The sequence below is a fragment of the Coniosporium apollinis genome (assembly GCF_000281105.1).
Source record: "Coniosporium apollinis CBS 100218 chromosome Unknown supercont1.23, whole genome shotgun sequence".
NCBI lineage: Eukaryota > Fungi > Ascomycota > Dothideomycetes > Coniosporium > Coniosporium apollinis.
In genome coordinates, this window is record NW_006913285.1 from 269,537 (window position 1) to 283,482 (window position 13,946).

Here is a 13,946-nt window from a genome sequence, read left to right on the forward strand (position 1 = left end):
CCTAAAGATCAGCAGAGATGCGCACGCCGACGCCGACAACCCGTCCGCACCGACCGGGACAACATCAGCCAATACCTCATCGGCCGCATCCTGGGCCGGGATCTGCGCTTCCCGATCTTCTCGAATCCTGCCCGGAGCGCTGAGAAGAGCGGTAAGTAGGTTGCTGAGAATGACAGCAAGGCCATGAAGAACAACACCAGACCACGAAGAACAATATCATGGCCACGAAGAACAACAGCAAGCACGTCATATACTGCATCGAGTACTACGGCTAGCAAGACCACCCTCCGGAGTGGGTCTCACGCGAAGACATCGATCCTGCGGTAAGGCGGTACGATGCCGCTGCGCTGATTGCGGTGGGCGGGGTGAGGAGGCGGGCCGTTGTGGCTGTTGTGGTCGGGCGGGGAGGGGAGGCGAGGTAGGGTGGAAGGAGAGATAGACAGAAGGAGAGTAGGGTAGAAGGAGAGTAGAGTACTAAAGTAGGCTTGTTGTTAGCTTGTCGAGTGATATGGAGAGAGCTGATGGGTGGCTTCTGGATAGGGCAAGGAGGCGCCATCTCGACGGTTGAAGCGAACGCCGGCGCCGCGGTAGGTTCTGAGGCCTACGCCAATTCAGTTCGCGGGGAAATGCGAGGGCTTGAGATGGAGGGCTGGATTATACGAGGTACGGCTGCTTTGCTTGGATGGTCATGCGACTGCTTGGCCGGGCCGGGTGAGCGATCGCGGTGTTTAGCTGTTCTCGGGGTGTGAGATTTAGTAGGGACTTTGACGAGGACTCTATCTCAGCAGTTATGGGGACCGTTACGCATGTAAGAACTGTTTCAATACGCAAGAGCATGTGAAATATGGTTTCATACGAGTGGTGTGAACTGAATGGATTGTGCTGTCGTTGATGTCACGTGAGTGAATCTGGGTGAACACCATTTCGCACTCGAAGATGCGACATCGAAATTACACCGTCCTCGTTTCTTTGATCCAGCGGACAAGAAGGCAGATCCGAAGTCTATAGTGCCTTGTAAGACGACAGCAGAAGAGCTCAAACAATGGTGAGCAAGCTCTCAGTGTCTCAATCTGGCCGCCAGCTTTGGTTAGCCATTGTATGAGGAATCGATGCTGATCGCGGCCAGGAATCAAACTTGCATCTACAATTCCCTGTTAGTGTCGATAAAGACGGCGATGAAGTCGTGTTCGCCCTCGAAGAAGCAACAGGTGCGCTCCCTCTCCTGCCTCCCGAATCGACACTACTAATACCGATGGCCAGGCAAAGCAACCTACTTCAAAGCAACGACCGCGGCCCAGCCAGGCTACACGATGTTAGCACGTACCACGCCAGCGCCCGGCGTTCCTGGTCAAGTGCTCCTGTTGCCAATACCCGAACGGTACAAGCAGATGGAGGAGGTCCTGCTGAAGCAATATCCCAAGGAAGTTACGACTCTGGATGCAGAAATCAGGAAGCAACGAGATATGAATTCAGCACTTGTAGGAACAGAGAAAGCTGTAGCACCGAATAAGGCTGTGGCAGGGGAGAATCCGCTTGTTTCTCATACTCCCGTCCGATTAGAGCCGGATGAACACGCCAGAGAGTTCGCGCTGCTGGTATGCAAGGCAGCGCTGACTGACAAAGCTCTGCGGACGCTTGAGAAAGCAGAGGCTCTGGCAAACTTCTCGAAGTGGACGGCTTGGTTGCAAGACTTCGAGTTGCGAAATGAGGAGGGTGGCGATACAGGAGAGGTGTGGCTCATGACGGGTCGGTTTGAGAAGATTCACCGCGTTCGATAGGGCCTTGAAGCTTTAATAGCGTCTTCTGAGAGAGAACTTCCGAGTCTTGGGACTAAATTTGGCTCAGCAATCGTATTGGATAGGCGGCATCAAAGGCTTTCGTGGGACCACTTGTAACCCAGTTTCATGTTGAGAAAGGATCGTTTACAGGTATACCGGGTTGAGAAGCGCTGTTGATGTTGGAAAGTCTATCGGGAGGTACGACCACGCAGTAGAAAACCGATGTGATCGTAGCATTACGGGAAACTATCGTGCATGTATGAAGCCGCTGAAACCAATCATCTGATAGTATAATGCAGTTGGATGAGAACTCGAACCCAATCCATCTCATCCAAGTACTTCTGTTTGCATCACGAGCCGCTGACTAAAGTGTCTTGAATCTTAATGGCCTAGCCTGTTCAGCTGCGAGTCTAGCCCGAGGCTTCCGCTGCTTTCCCTCGAGCACCCTAGGTCATGTTCTTGGTCACATTCTTCTGTTGAATGTGTAAGAGAGAACCCATTAAGGGAGCAGAGACCTGTCGGGGCTAAGGAAAGAATGTACGTTCTCCAACCTGGACTGTGTCCATCCATCCAAGCTGACCCGGAGATCCAGCCGTATTGGCGCCATTGGAAGTCCATTCAAGTCCCGTAGTCGCTATTCATTGGCATAACGGTGTGTCCACGGTTTGGACCCGGTGCCGGGGTGAGATATGCCATAGAGATATGACCTGGCTTTGCGAGTGTAGTGGCTGAAAAGGGCTTCCCGCGTCCTACGATTCGAATTAGCGCTTCAATATCGACAGCGGAGGCCGATCGGCGATGGGAGAGGTTCGTGGCTTGCCTGTTGCGTGGTCGGTCACGAAAACGTGTTCTTTGTCGTCGTTTCCATGAAAATGCACCTCGTCGTTATCTTGCGGGGAGTTATCGCCGAATCAATCGAGTAGATATTGATCGAGTACGTGGGATGGTATCTGTCTACCGTAGTGCGGTTGGCCGAACCCGCCTGGTTAACCTGGCAGTTTGTTCCGGAGACTAGGGTTAGATTGAGTGAATCAATAAAAATAAAGCACCGTACTTGCTTTGTTCCTGCGGTTGCAGAGGTGTAGGATTGATTTTTGTATCAAGTCTTGTAGGGAGACCTGTTTGCTCCAGATGATGGAGAGCTAAGGCTTCACTCAGAAGAGCTCCGTGCACGCGTATAGGGCTGAGTGAAGTGTTTTGGAGTTCTATTCACGTTGTTCCGCACAAGTGCACATGTGCTTGAATTCTCATTCAATCAGATTCCGTGCGTTCTTCCCTGCAAACCAGCAACACACCAAAACATCGTGCCTGTTGTCTCCCTTTCCAGACTTTTCCTCTCCACCTGTTCTCGCTCCTCGAATTTCCAGTGCATAAGCGCAGAAAATGGACAAACTCCCTACGACCGAGTCGCAGCTCGAGGGCATGCGCAAGACACGGGAGCAGTTGTTGGAGAGCGTACGTCTCCTCCACAAATCTGCTTTGTAATAACTGACGCTGTAGAAAGGCTCAAAAGGCTATCTTCTTCGCTGCCCACGACGTCGAGTCAGCCGAACAAGTCTTGCAGATGGCGATTGCCGGTATGACAGCTTTGACTCTCAATGAAGCGCCGCTGACATTTCTGGCTTGAAGCAAAGGAGAAAGCCCTGACTAGGGCCAAGGAGATCGCGCAGGCTAAGCAGGATCGCGATCGCGAGCTCTACATGGCAGTGAAGTTCAAGTACGGTGCGTAACCTTCCATCTGCTCCAGCCCGCTACCGATCTAACATCCAGTGCCAGACGTGGCAGCGCTCATCCGCGGCAAAGACGTGAAGCTCGAATTCGATCTTGTCCCGATCGAAAAGCCCCCGGCCGGCACCACTGGCAACTTTCTCGTCGTAAAGAACCGTGGACGCGATATTGAATCAGTCGAGGTCATCAAGGACGAGGCTCCAGCCGCTACACCCCGTACCTTGTCCCCTTGTAAGCAATTGCGCCTTTTGGATCTTTTGGAGCTCGCTGACATGCTCCTGCTCCGATTCAGCAGCCGAGAACACGCCTGAGGAGAACCACATCCATACGTCGAAGAAGAAGGCCAAGCATGAGACTCAGGAGACGGAGGCGCCGTCTAAGATCGCGAAGCGCAAGGAGGGCGAAGATAATGAGCGCAAGCGCAAGAGGCTGGGATAGGTGGCGGTAGAGTCAGCCAGGACACTCGTCTCATGTGGCATGGTTGTCATGAGGCAGCATTGAGTGGTGGTGATTTCTCTCTGGGGTCTGCTTGCATCAGTGTACTTCTACTCCATTCAGTGGCTTGAATAAAGTGTCATGATCGTAGAGACAGTCCAAACGTAGCGTTCTCACTCGGGAGACTCGAATGTTCTTCCTGATTGTTGCTAATCCTATCCACTAGGAAGAACTTCGAGATCGGACTCAGTAGAGACGTATGAGACTGGTCACTAGTCTTCTGTTTCCACAGCTCTCTCCCGGAATGTTTCGGCAATCGCCTTCATTGGCTTTTCGACAGTGGCCCCTTCCTTTGACTGCTTTATTAGACGCCTGTATACTACTAGACCGCCTAGCGCTTTGTTCACGACAATACAGAGAGACTACGTGTCCCTTCTGTCTCTGGATCATTTTTAATACCTGGCCAGTCACAAAGCCTTCTCGTCTGCAACATGCAATTGGACAGGCAAACGCTGTCTGAGACATCGCTGTTTTCCATTTTCCAATGAGAGCAAATGCTGACGAAGTGGTATTCGCAGGCTCTAGCGTTCTGATTTGAAACCGATGATGGGGTTAAGAAGACCACTCAATTGCCAGGACATCAAGTATCCTCTACTAAGCCCTCATCACCAGCATTCTGATACCTCTTTCACTCGCTGGTCCGGATGATGAAAACTGGCAGAAAGCCGAGAGCAGGCAACTAGCTTGACCAGGTAGAACAATCACCATTGGCGATACACCTACATCCTTCTTCCTTTAAGTGGGATGCTCCCACCACAAAAATTACCAGATGGAGAGGGTCTCCGTGTACTTCTTCACAGGGTCTCCGGCACCGCCGTTTTTGATGATATCGACATCGGCCACTCCCATCTGGTCTTTGATGCTATCATTTTTGAAGATGCTCCCCCTTCACCCCAAGATACTCGGTTACAATCGTTGACCTCAGAAACGGCAATAGACCTATAAGCCCTAGCGATGGTCGGCTACAGTCAGTCAACTTCCGAGCATCCAAAGATCGTTGATAGTATGTACGATATCGACGTCAGTTCAAGCAGCAGCTTTTTGCTCAAGATAAACCTCAGCCGACGGCTTCTAGGCCTGCTCATTCGACCCTGGAGTCTCAAGCTTGAGATCAGCCCCGCACAGCGAAGAGCAAAGAGCAGCAATGGCCGGACGAAGGTCTTCATCACCGAGGTCTGGATATGTAGATCAGGCCTTCATGGAGGGCCAATTTACAGACCTGTGGCTCTGCTTCGTCTAAGAGCATCCTGCAAATGATCAAGACAAGTTCGACGTCTGCGTCATGCGCTTACCTGGCCTTGGACGGAGGACCGATCGCCGGCTTGGGGAACTGTGACGGTTGAGAGAGTGGCGCATCTTTGGACCCGCTAACAAAAGGTGCGGAGTACTGAAATGTGCTTCACCCAGCTTGAAAGACGAGGGTGAAATCTGTCGAGGAGGCGCTGTCAGTCACATGGTATACGCTTTCTTGCACATCGTATATTTTCACAGGTACTGGACCACGGTGAAAGTACACCAGCCTTGTTCCTTGTATCTCACACACCATTTTGATCTTCCTCTCTTTCATGACTACGGATAACAGCAGCTTCTCGAAGACGGGACCAAAGTCAGAATCGAAGACAACACTGAAGACAAGATCAGATCAAAAGTCGAAGACAAGATCGAAGATTGAGCGCAAGATGGAAAGCAAACCAATCTCATCGCCTAACGAATCTCCTGCAAAACGCCGACGCGTCGGCGGCTCATCACCATCCACCAACACGCAGTCAGCTAGGGACACATCTGACAGCATCGAGACTGAGCCCGAACGCAAGGACATCTTCTCCACACTCACAGAAGAACTCCATCGGATGATCCTGGACAACATCGCCAAAGACGAGAAGTTTGATCCTAAACAATTAGGCTGGCTCGAGCGCCGTCCTGAGGACTTCAACTTGACATTGACCAAGTTCGACGATGCCGACTGGGAATCCATTATGGCTCTCCTAGCCACAAGCAAAGCAACCCGCCATGCAATGCTCCAGCATCTCCTAGACAACGAGATCATGCGGATCTTCGTCCAGCTAAGCGACGACCGCAGATCGCTTCATGTGGACGATATCGGGCATCCAGCCCTCACACTTGGAGCCTTCTCTAGCCCAGATGCTCCAAAGTTCGCGCCTCGGTATCTCGTCATCATCTTCGAACTAAATCCCGACCACGAAGTGCAACATCCTGCCTCCGCACTCAGCGAAGCGCTCCGTCCGCTTCTACCAGATGTCCTTACTAGACTGCGGAACCTGACTATTGTGCAGCGCCGAGCTCGTCGCAGAACGATCAATAAGTACGGCTGGAGCAGGATATTCAGCACTGAGTTCTTCCACGACCAAGACAACCTGGGGTCGCAGCTCCGGCGGCTGTGGTGCAGATTCGTCAAAGAGCAACCTGTCCATGTGCACTCGTCTTTCCGGGTCTGCGGCGTGCAGTCCGAGTGGGTTGCTGAGAGGATCCGGGGGACTGTAGCAGTTGGTGATGGTATCGCAGCTGCAACGGAATTGAACACGAGCGAGGATGAGTCTGATACAAGTCAAGAAGAGTAGAACGTTATGAATCTTGAGTAGTGGATAGATGCGGCGCATCTGTGGTGCTCAGGCGTTTGAGGTAAATATGTTCAACCGTTGGAATACTTCGTGGGCGGCGGTTGTTTCTGTTTGGATTGTGCAAGGATTTTGGTTCTGTATAAACACTGGCTCTTCTTACGAAACTTCAGCTAGATACCATGGTTCCTATAGCAGTACGATCTTGTTCGTGACTTACATAGTGATATCTAACAGAGCAAGACGAGCTGCGTAACAAGGAGAGTCCCCTCGATACTAGTGTCTCGATCTTGCATTCGCAGCGACCTTGCGGGATAGCATCTGATGCTCTTGGTCCTCCCCGCCTCAATTCTTTTCAAACCGGATGTAGGTAACGGTCGGGATTGGAGACAATCTAATTTGCTGGTGACTGAGCGTGGGGATCATTCGCGATTGCCTCTGTGAGTGCTGCGTGATCAGTTTGAAATAATGGGAGGCTGTTAGTTGTGGTCCGCCTCGACCTGCTGTCCCTGAGTCTGGTTTGCCCTCTCCTGCTCGCAATCAGTAACAAGGTTGTTCAGGACAATGGGCCCATCATGTGTCGCTTGCTCAAACCCGCTGGTCGAAACATTATAAGATCTTCTGCGCCTCTGTACCTCTGAGGCGATGGGTGGTGCGGCTTTGTGTATATTGCATTGTGCTGGGTATTGTATAAGCTCTTTGTGGTTCTAGAATCTATAATGGCGTATTCTCCGTGTATAATAAGTCTTGGCGTGGTGGTTGCCAAGACTCTGTGAAGTAACCTGCTGGCCTGCAGGGTCTCAGTCCTGTCACCCTCCTGCTCAGCCAAACTTAAGTCCAGAAAACAAGTCTTTTTGGGCCTCTCTGCACACAGAAAAACACCTCTCACGAACGTGCAGTCTACCTTGCCTTCTACACTTAAATACAGCCACGCCCTCGGTAAAAGGACCATACCGCTTAGTTTCTGTGTCTCCGTACGTTGGAAGAGCGTCTCGCAGGTGGAGAAAAGACACGGTTCCACAAAGCAGCACCACATCTTTGTTCTTTAGAGGGCGGTAAGAATGGCGACCTCCCAAGCCATGCGGCGATATGTGTTCGAAGCAGCAACGCCTGGACAACGCTTGGCCCGAACGACGGTGTATTACAACGACCTGAGCCTAAGGAAGAGTCGACCGAGGTTGCTACAAGGATTGGACCAGCTGGCTGCGCGTACAGCTGAGCCCGCGGTAGTGGTACGTAACCCTATCGATGCTGGCAGAGTCCTCGCTGATGTGGATGATCGATTAGCAGGAGCAGCTTGACGATCTGAGCAGTCTGGAGCGGGACACTCAAGAGGCGAGCGACTCTTTCTGGATGCTGGGTTCTGGCTACAGTATACTCAAGCGAGAGGTCGAAGAGGCAGTTCGAAGCTTCCACGAATTGGTGCGGAAGTCCGATCGGCAGAGGAAAGCATTCCTTACGAGCATGCCGAACGAGATTCTAGACCGCGTTTTCAGCTGCTTGTTCGATATCGAGTCAACCAGCGAGAGCGGAACGCCTCACCTCCATCGAATCCATGAGCTCCCTGCACTTCTTGTCTGTGGAAGGTTCTTGCAAGTTGGCCTCCGGAGCCTCCTCAACACCGTCGAGTTCCGGTTCATCAGCTCGGAATACGACCATGTCTTCTACGCAGATTGTAACCAGTTGCCATGGCCGATGACGCCGACGCTCCCTGCAAGGACTCATCTCATCGCCAGACCGCGTCCGTTCATATCAAAGTTCGACCAAACCGGCGGCGTCCTATCGTTGGAGTCTCTCATCCGATCACCAATCGTGTTTTTCCCAAACACCCTGTTCCTCATCACGAACCTGCGCATTGACATTGAGATCCCGACCATCAATATGAAGTCACGATCCTCGATCAATCCCACCGGCGTCAACGTACCATGGGAAGCCCGCCGCATCTCACACCCGCACTGGTTTGACGATTCCCGTCCAGAGATGTTGGCCTGGCTCCCTGCTGAGATCACCGTCGAGAAAGCGGACTACCACATGGGTGTGTTGAGAGACCTTCCGTTTGAGAATCTTCACTCTCTGAAGCTCGGCTTCGGACGCTCTCTCCATACCACGGACAGGCAGAACAACGTCTTTATGGCCATTTGGATTGGCGAATATGTGCAGTTGATAGATCTTAAGAGCCGGGCCCGGACAGTCGCGTTTCCTAGTGAGCTGCCGATGATAACACGCATCCTTGAAGCTGAGGTCTATGGTGGCTTTGAGGGTGAAGTTGATGGTGTACATATCTTCAAACGGAGGGAAGGGGAAATGCGTAGAATCGTCGTTGAAGATCTTTGAAAGGGCACCTTGACGCTATTGTTTGATCGACATCTTGGTCGTGTGGCACCGAGGCTCAATTGGAGGGTGGTCATGTATCCCAGCTCTCGGTAACGGTATAGTCAATCATCGAGGGAACACTCGATCATGGCTTGGAGGGGTGGGCTGGGCTGGGCGATTGGACATCTCCAGAGAGAGCAATAAAGGACACCGCCATACTCATGAAGCCGAGAACGGATGGATCATCGCAGGCGCTGGCGGGTACTAAGGAACAAATGGGAATGGACATAGAATAGGGTTTTAACTTCGATGTTATCGTGAAATCATGATGCTGGAAAGAATTGAACAGAGTCCCATTGTCACGTAGCTCTTAATGCAGCGGCACAGTTATCTCACCTCCCAAGTCTCCATCACTTAACATCAAGCATGGTGCGCTATGAAGCATCGTAAAGTAGAATCTTTCTAACGCCAGAGCCAAGTGAAACTACATTTAGCAACAGTCATAGTAGGAGCAAAAGCCACAGCAGCAAGTACCTGAGACCTCCCTCGGTACAGATGCTCTAGTACAGCTAAGAGAGATTAGAACCCGGCCATGGGAGAAGATCCCTCGACGCTCCGCTTGAGTTCATACGTGCAGTCTAGACTCAGCGAGAGGAGCACCTCCATCTTAAAGGTCGAAGCCCTCGTCAATGATCTTGTGAAGAACGCCAGATATGAGCTCCCCTTTCTTCGGAAACGCCACCGTCTTGACAATCTCCTTGATCTTGACGTGATGCAGGTATCGACCGATCCACACCGCGTAGGCAAAACCATAGTGGCCTAACAAGGCGGGAGCGTTGGCTCTACCTCATGACTGACCATACCCGCGACCAAGCGATCGAACGGCTGTTATCCGAAGTCCCACACCAGAGAGCAGAACTCCATTTCGGATGTCTGAAAGTGCTCCCACTGGCTTTCAAGAACCTCCGGCTCGTACAGCTTAGCTTCTACCGCCGCGAGCTGATCTGCTACCCCGCGGACTTCCCGTGGGATTTCTTGGCAAGCGCGCATACACTAGCAGCTCCGGCAAGTGGAACACGATGTGGATCTTCATGATAAATGCCATAGGATCAAAAGCAAATACACAGTGTGACTTGATAACTGTATCGAGTAATGTCCGGCCATTGGTTTCAAACTTGCGCCTGTTTGGTTGCCTCGAGACAGAAAGCTGAACGTGATCTGGAAGATTAGGCCTCATTGGCCGGAGGACCCGCCTGCTGCTTGGGGAGAAGGTGTAATCGTGTTCTGCGCTTGTGAAGGTGAAGACATCCTTATGAAGGACATGGCGTAGACCGATGTGAAAAAACCTGTGACAAACGCGCAACGCTGGAAAGCATCCGATTTCACGGGGCAGATGATCGAATATGCGGTCGATGAGCTCGTTGGGCAAGGACAGGAGCGAGGCCTTGTCCTCAAGGTTGTCCGGTACAACAGGCTGTCCGATTACTACCTGGATGCAACGAGCGGTGTCAGCAACAAGATAGTTAAGATTGGTTTCTGGGAGGACACATACTGTTCTCGATTCATTTACCGGTGCCAAAGCCAGATTGACGAGACGTTGCAGCAAACCGGGTCTAGTCTTTCTCAAGGCCAAGGTACGGTAGAAGTCGTTCCACCTATGGTATCGATCCTCTCGGGTTGCGGCCTCAAGAACGGGGCGTACCAACTTCTCCATCTCGCTCACTTGGCGGTCGCTTAGGTATATCGGCTCCGTTGGGTCCGGTTCCTTGAGTTGCATAATTTCGGGTCTCCGAACACAGCAGCTGTTCTCCACAGGCGGCGTAGGGGTAGAATGGAGTTCGCAGTGTTGACGCACAATATTATGTGTGTGATGTGCTCTGGAAGAGATGGTCGGATGATGTATTGCTTACGGAGCGGATTCTATCCATCAACAGGCTAGCTGGTGCTAACCAGCCAAATATGAAAGAGGAATGTTATCTCACGGAGTTTTCACCTGGCCGGCTAAGCTCCATCGCTTTCTAAACAGAGATCAAAGCGCCAAGAAATCGCAGAATCGAGCCGATGATCCCCAATCACATTAGACGTTGCCGAGATATGCTTCCAAAGCTTCAGAAGGTCCGTAGCGGACGCTCGTTTTATTTATTCATAGTGATACATATACAGAGGCAGTATAGACAAGCCTTCGCACCGAGGATGATGTTAAGCATCCACTACCATAACTATTCAGGTTCCTTCCTTCGGTCCAGCTCGCCTCCAGTGTAGGTTTCCTAGAATACAGTGCTTCATCGCGCGCTTTACTTCTCGGCGGTAAAACAGTGAATTCAAGCGCCATCATCATTACGAGCAACGATGATCGGTTGCACCTCTCGGCTGAGACTACGCTGAAGCCATTTGAGACTGCAATCAAAGCAAAGCGCCACTTCAAGGCCATCCTCATCCGGAGTGTCAATCTCCTCCTGAACGAGTCCCGAGATGAGCTCATCCTCCTCTGGAAATCTCATTTCACGAGCGGTGTTGCGGATCGGGTTGCAACGCAGATACCGCGCGATCCAGGCGGCCGAGATGGCATGCATTGGTGTTAGATACCAGTGAAGGAAGTCTCCGAAGCCAATTCCTAGGTACCCTGCTTTCTGGTGGGTATATTCAGCTGGGAGCCATACGCTTACTAGTAACTTCGTATCTTCTAGGCGGTAGGCATGCGTGATCTTGCGGCGGCGCTTGGGCCAGCGTGCTCCGGCAGGGGGTTTTGGTGACCGGCGTGCGATGTGAGGGAAAGACAGTCTGAAATTGATACGGACTTGGGTGATGAGTGATAGAAGGTTTGGCATCGAGATGCTGCGTGGTGGAGGAATGGGTGTGCTCAAGGAAAGCAGCCTGTCCCGTTGTTCGAAGCTCGAATGATCGTACTCTGTTCTGCGATGAGCCGAGCATTATAGAAGTTTAATGGTCTGCTCATTGGCCAGGGAAGTTGCCGCGAGTCGACGCGAAGTTCATAGCCGCACTGATGGCTAGGGAACTCGAACCTCTGGTTGCTGAGAATGTTGCGGACGCCAGTCTGAAAGAGCAGACGACAGGTTATCAGAGCCGAGAGGTGGCAGATTTGGCTCAGCCGTGGGGTTCCAGGACCTGTAAAACGGCTTTCGGAGTGGAGGAAGCCCAATATGCGGTCGATGATCTCGGCTGTGTTGGAACAATGTCTAGGCCCCTGTCTGGTTCATGAACTTTAAGGGTAGGTCTCTCGGTGGTGTTCAATAAAAGTCAAGTCGAGTACGCTAAGGCACAGTTTTCGTGATAATGAAACGAGTTAACTAAAAGGCGATGCTGGGGAGTCTGACAATACGCGGTGAGACAAAACCGATTGGAGATGGATTCATGCTCTGATTCAGTAGTCTTGGGAGACTGATCAGTGGAGCTTCTAAGATCATCAAGCCGGGTTCAGAAGCGTCCTGTTTGCGAGTATCTGCCTAGCAATGGATACGGATCTCTGTTGCAAGAGGCATGCACGTGGGTACATACGGGAATGAAGATTTCAAGGCTTGCTCCCAGTTACGCAGCGCCAAAGCAGATGGTACAGCCAGCTATGTAAGAGAGCTATCTGTAACCCTCCAGTGCTCTTCGTCGTTGGAAACCCATATCCCGGATACCTTTCTTCCATGCTGGCGATCTTCCACGACGCCAGGGCTCTCAGTCTCGAGTCTGTTCTTAATATACCGGAGACAGTTTGCAGAACGCTCGCTTCTTATCTCCTAAAGGTCCTCCGTTAGCTAAGAACTGGAATTGTGGAGTACGAAATTTTACCACGAAGTGTCTGGAGATTGGACAATCTTCCTTACAGCAGATCCGTGGACGGCTTACCCATCGCGCTCCGAATAAGCCTCTCCATGTTCTCATTATCCATGTTCGTCGTGATCTGGACCGTTGTAGCCATGTCCAGGATGCTGATCTCAAGGAGATATCGTCCGATCCATAGTGCCAATGCCTCCCAACACTCTGGTTCAAGGACCGAGCAGATGGCGGAATGGAAGTGTAACTGAAGAAGCTGTAGGTTCCTGAAGGGGATATCCGCCAGAACGCCTAGGTGGTATTCAGCCTTCTGCGGTGTAAGCTCCACCTTGAATCATTCCATAACGTCTGCTGTCGAGGCATCCGCTTGTAGAAACGGATGAGTCACGAAGCTGCCGTTCCCTGGTTGGGCCCGTGACCGCCGGAAGAACATTCTTATAGGCGGGAGCTCGATCTCGATGCACACCTTGGTGATCAAAGGGAGCAGATCTGGGATGAGGTGGAACGGCGTCTTGATCAAAGAGTCCAGTAGCAGGACACCGTCTTTCTGTGCAAAATGCGTGTCAATGGGATAAAAGAGTGGCCAGAGGTCATCCGGAGCAACGGGGCGTGCGCCAGGCTGCTGCTGCATATTGGCCCTGTCGGCATAGTACTGCCGGTCGGCCTTCTGAGATTCGAACACGAAGAAGTCTTTCGTGAGCAGATGTCGAACGCCGAGTTCGAAAAACTGATGCGATACTAAGAGGAGCGGAATCTGTTGTAGATGACAGAGCTTATAGCGAGCAACAGGCTTTTCGTATCGTCTGTCGAGGACAGGTTTGGTACCTGAAAGGACCAGGCGGAAGATCTGGTCGAGGACCTCGTTCGGTAGAGACGACATCGATGTTGCCTCGTTGGCCTTGTGCCCTGAACTCGATAGTTCCGGGACACAGTGACTCTTCTCCAATTCCTGTAAACCTTTAGCCCAAGCGCGACGTGCAGCAATGGATGTACGGGAACATACTGCCTCATGTGCCTTTGGAGCCAGGCAGCGGAGGCTTGTAAATAACTCCGGAGTCTCCCAAAAGATCAGCCCATAGTCGTAGTATGAGACCATCGTCTCGAGTCGCTCCGCAGGTGTTCTAGCCTCGAAAGCAGCGAATAGTAGTAACTCGAGGATGTGTCGATCTGGATGAGACAACACGCCGTTTCTCCCGGTGATCCTACGTTCTTCCATAATGCTGATTTCAGATACACTGTACTGTCTTGAGGATTGGGCTCGGCGAGGCAAGTA

General features: G+C 51.8%; 5 protein-coding genes across 5 annotated transcripts; 4 read left to right on the forward strand and 1 right to left on the reverse strand.

The window, feature by feature from the left end:
* Positions 1-1,310: 1,310 nt before the first annotated feature.
* W97_05067 (uncharacterized protein) lies at positions 1,311-1,778 on the forward strand (the record flags this gene model as incomplete). The annotated part of the gene is made up of 1 exon (XM_007782952.1): positions 1,311-1,778. The coding sequence occupies one exon, from the start codon at positions 1,311-1,313 to the stop codon at positions 1,776-1,778; it is 468 nt and encodes a 155-aa protein (XP_007781142.1).
* Positions 1,779-3,161: 1,383 nt separating this feature from the next.
* On the forward strand, positions 3,162-3,944 carry W97_05068 (uncharacterized protein; the record flags this gene model as incomplete). The annotated part of the gene is made up of 5 exons (XM_007782953.1): positions 3,162-3,233; positions 3,283-3,355; positions 3,408-3,500; positions 3,555-3,737; positions 3,799-3,944. 5 exons carry the CDS (start codon positions 3,162-3,164, stop codon positions 3,942-3,944), a joined length of 567 nt encoding a protein of 188 aa, XP_007781143.1.
* A 1,622-nt stretch (positions 3,945-5,566) lies between these two features.
* W97_05069 (uncharacterized protein) lies at positions 5,567-6,580 on the forward strand (the record flags this gene model as incomplete). Its single annotated transcript, XM_007782954.1, has 1 exon — positions 5,567-6,580. One exon carries the CDS (start codon positions 5,567-5,569, stop codon positions 6,578-6,580), a length of 1,014 nt encoding a protein of 337 aa, XP_007781144.1.
* Positions 6,581-7,656: 1,076 nt separating this feature from the next.
* Positions 7,657-8,911, forward strand: W97_05070 (uncharacterized protein; the record flags this gene model as incomplete). The annotated part of the gene is made up of 2 exons (XM_007782955.1): positions 7,657-7,809; positions 7,865-8,911. 2 exons carry the CDS (start codon positions 7,657-7,659, stop codon positions 8,909-8,911), a joined length of 1,200 nt encoding a protein of 399 aa, XP_007781145.1.
* A 4,096-nt stretch (positions 8,912-13,007) lies between these two features.
* W97_05071 (uncharacterized protein) lies at positions 13,008-13,889 on the reverse strand (the record flags this gene model as incomplete). Its single annotated transcript, XM_007782956.1, has 2 exons — positions 13,008-13,622; positions 13,677-13,889. The coding sequence occupies 2 exons, from the start codon at positions 13,887-13,889 to the stop codon at positions 13,008-13,010; spliced, it is 828 nt and encodes a 275-aa protein (XP_007781146.1).
* Positions 13,890-13,946: the final 57 nt, after the last annotated feature.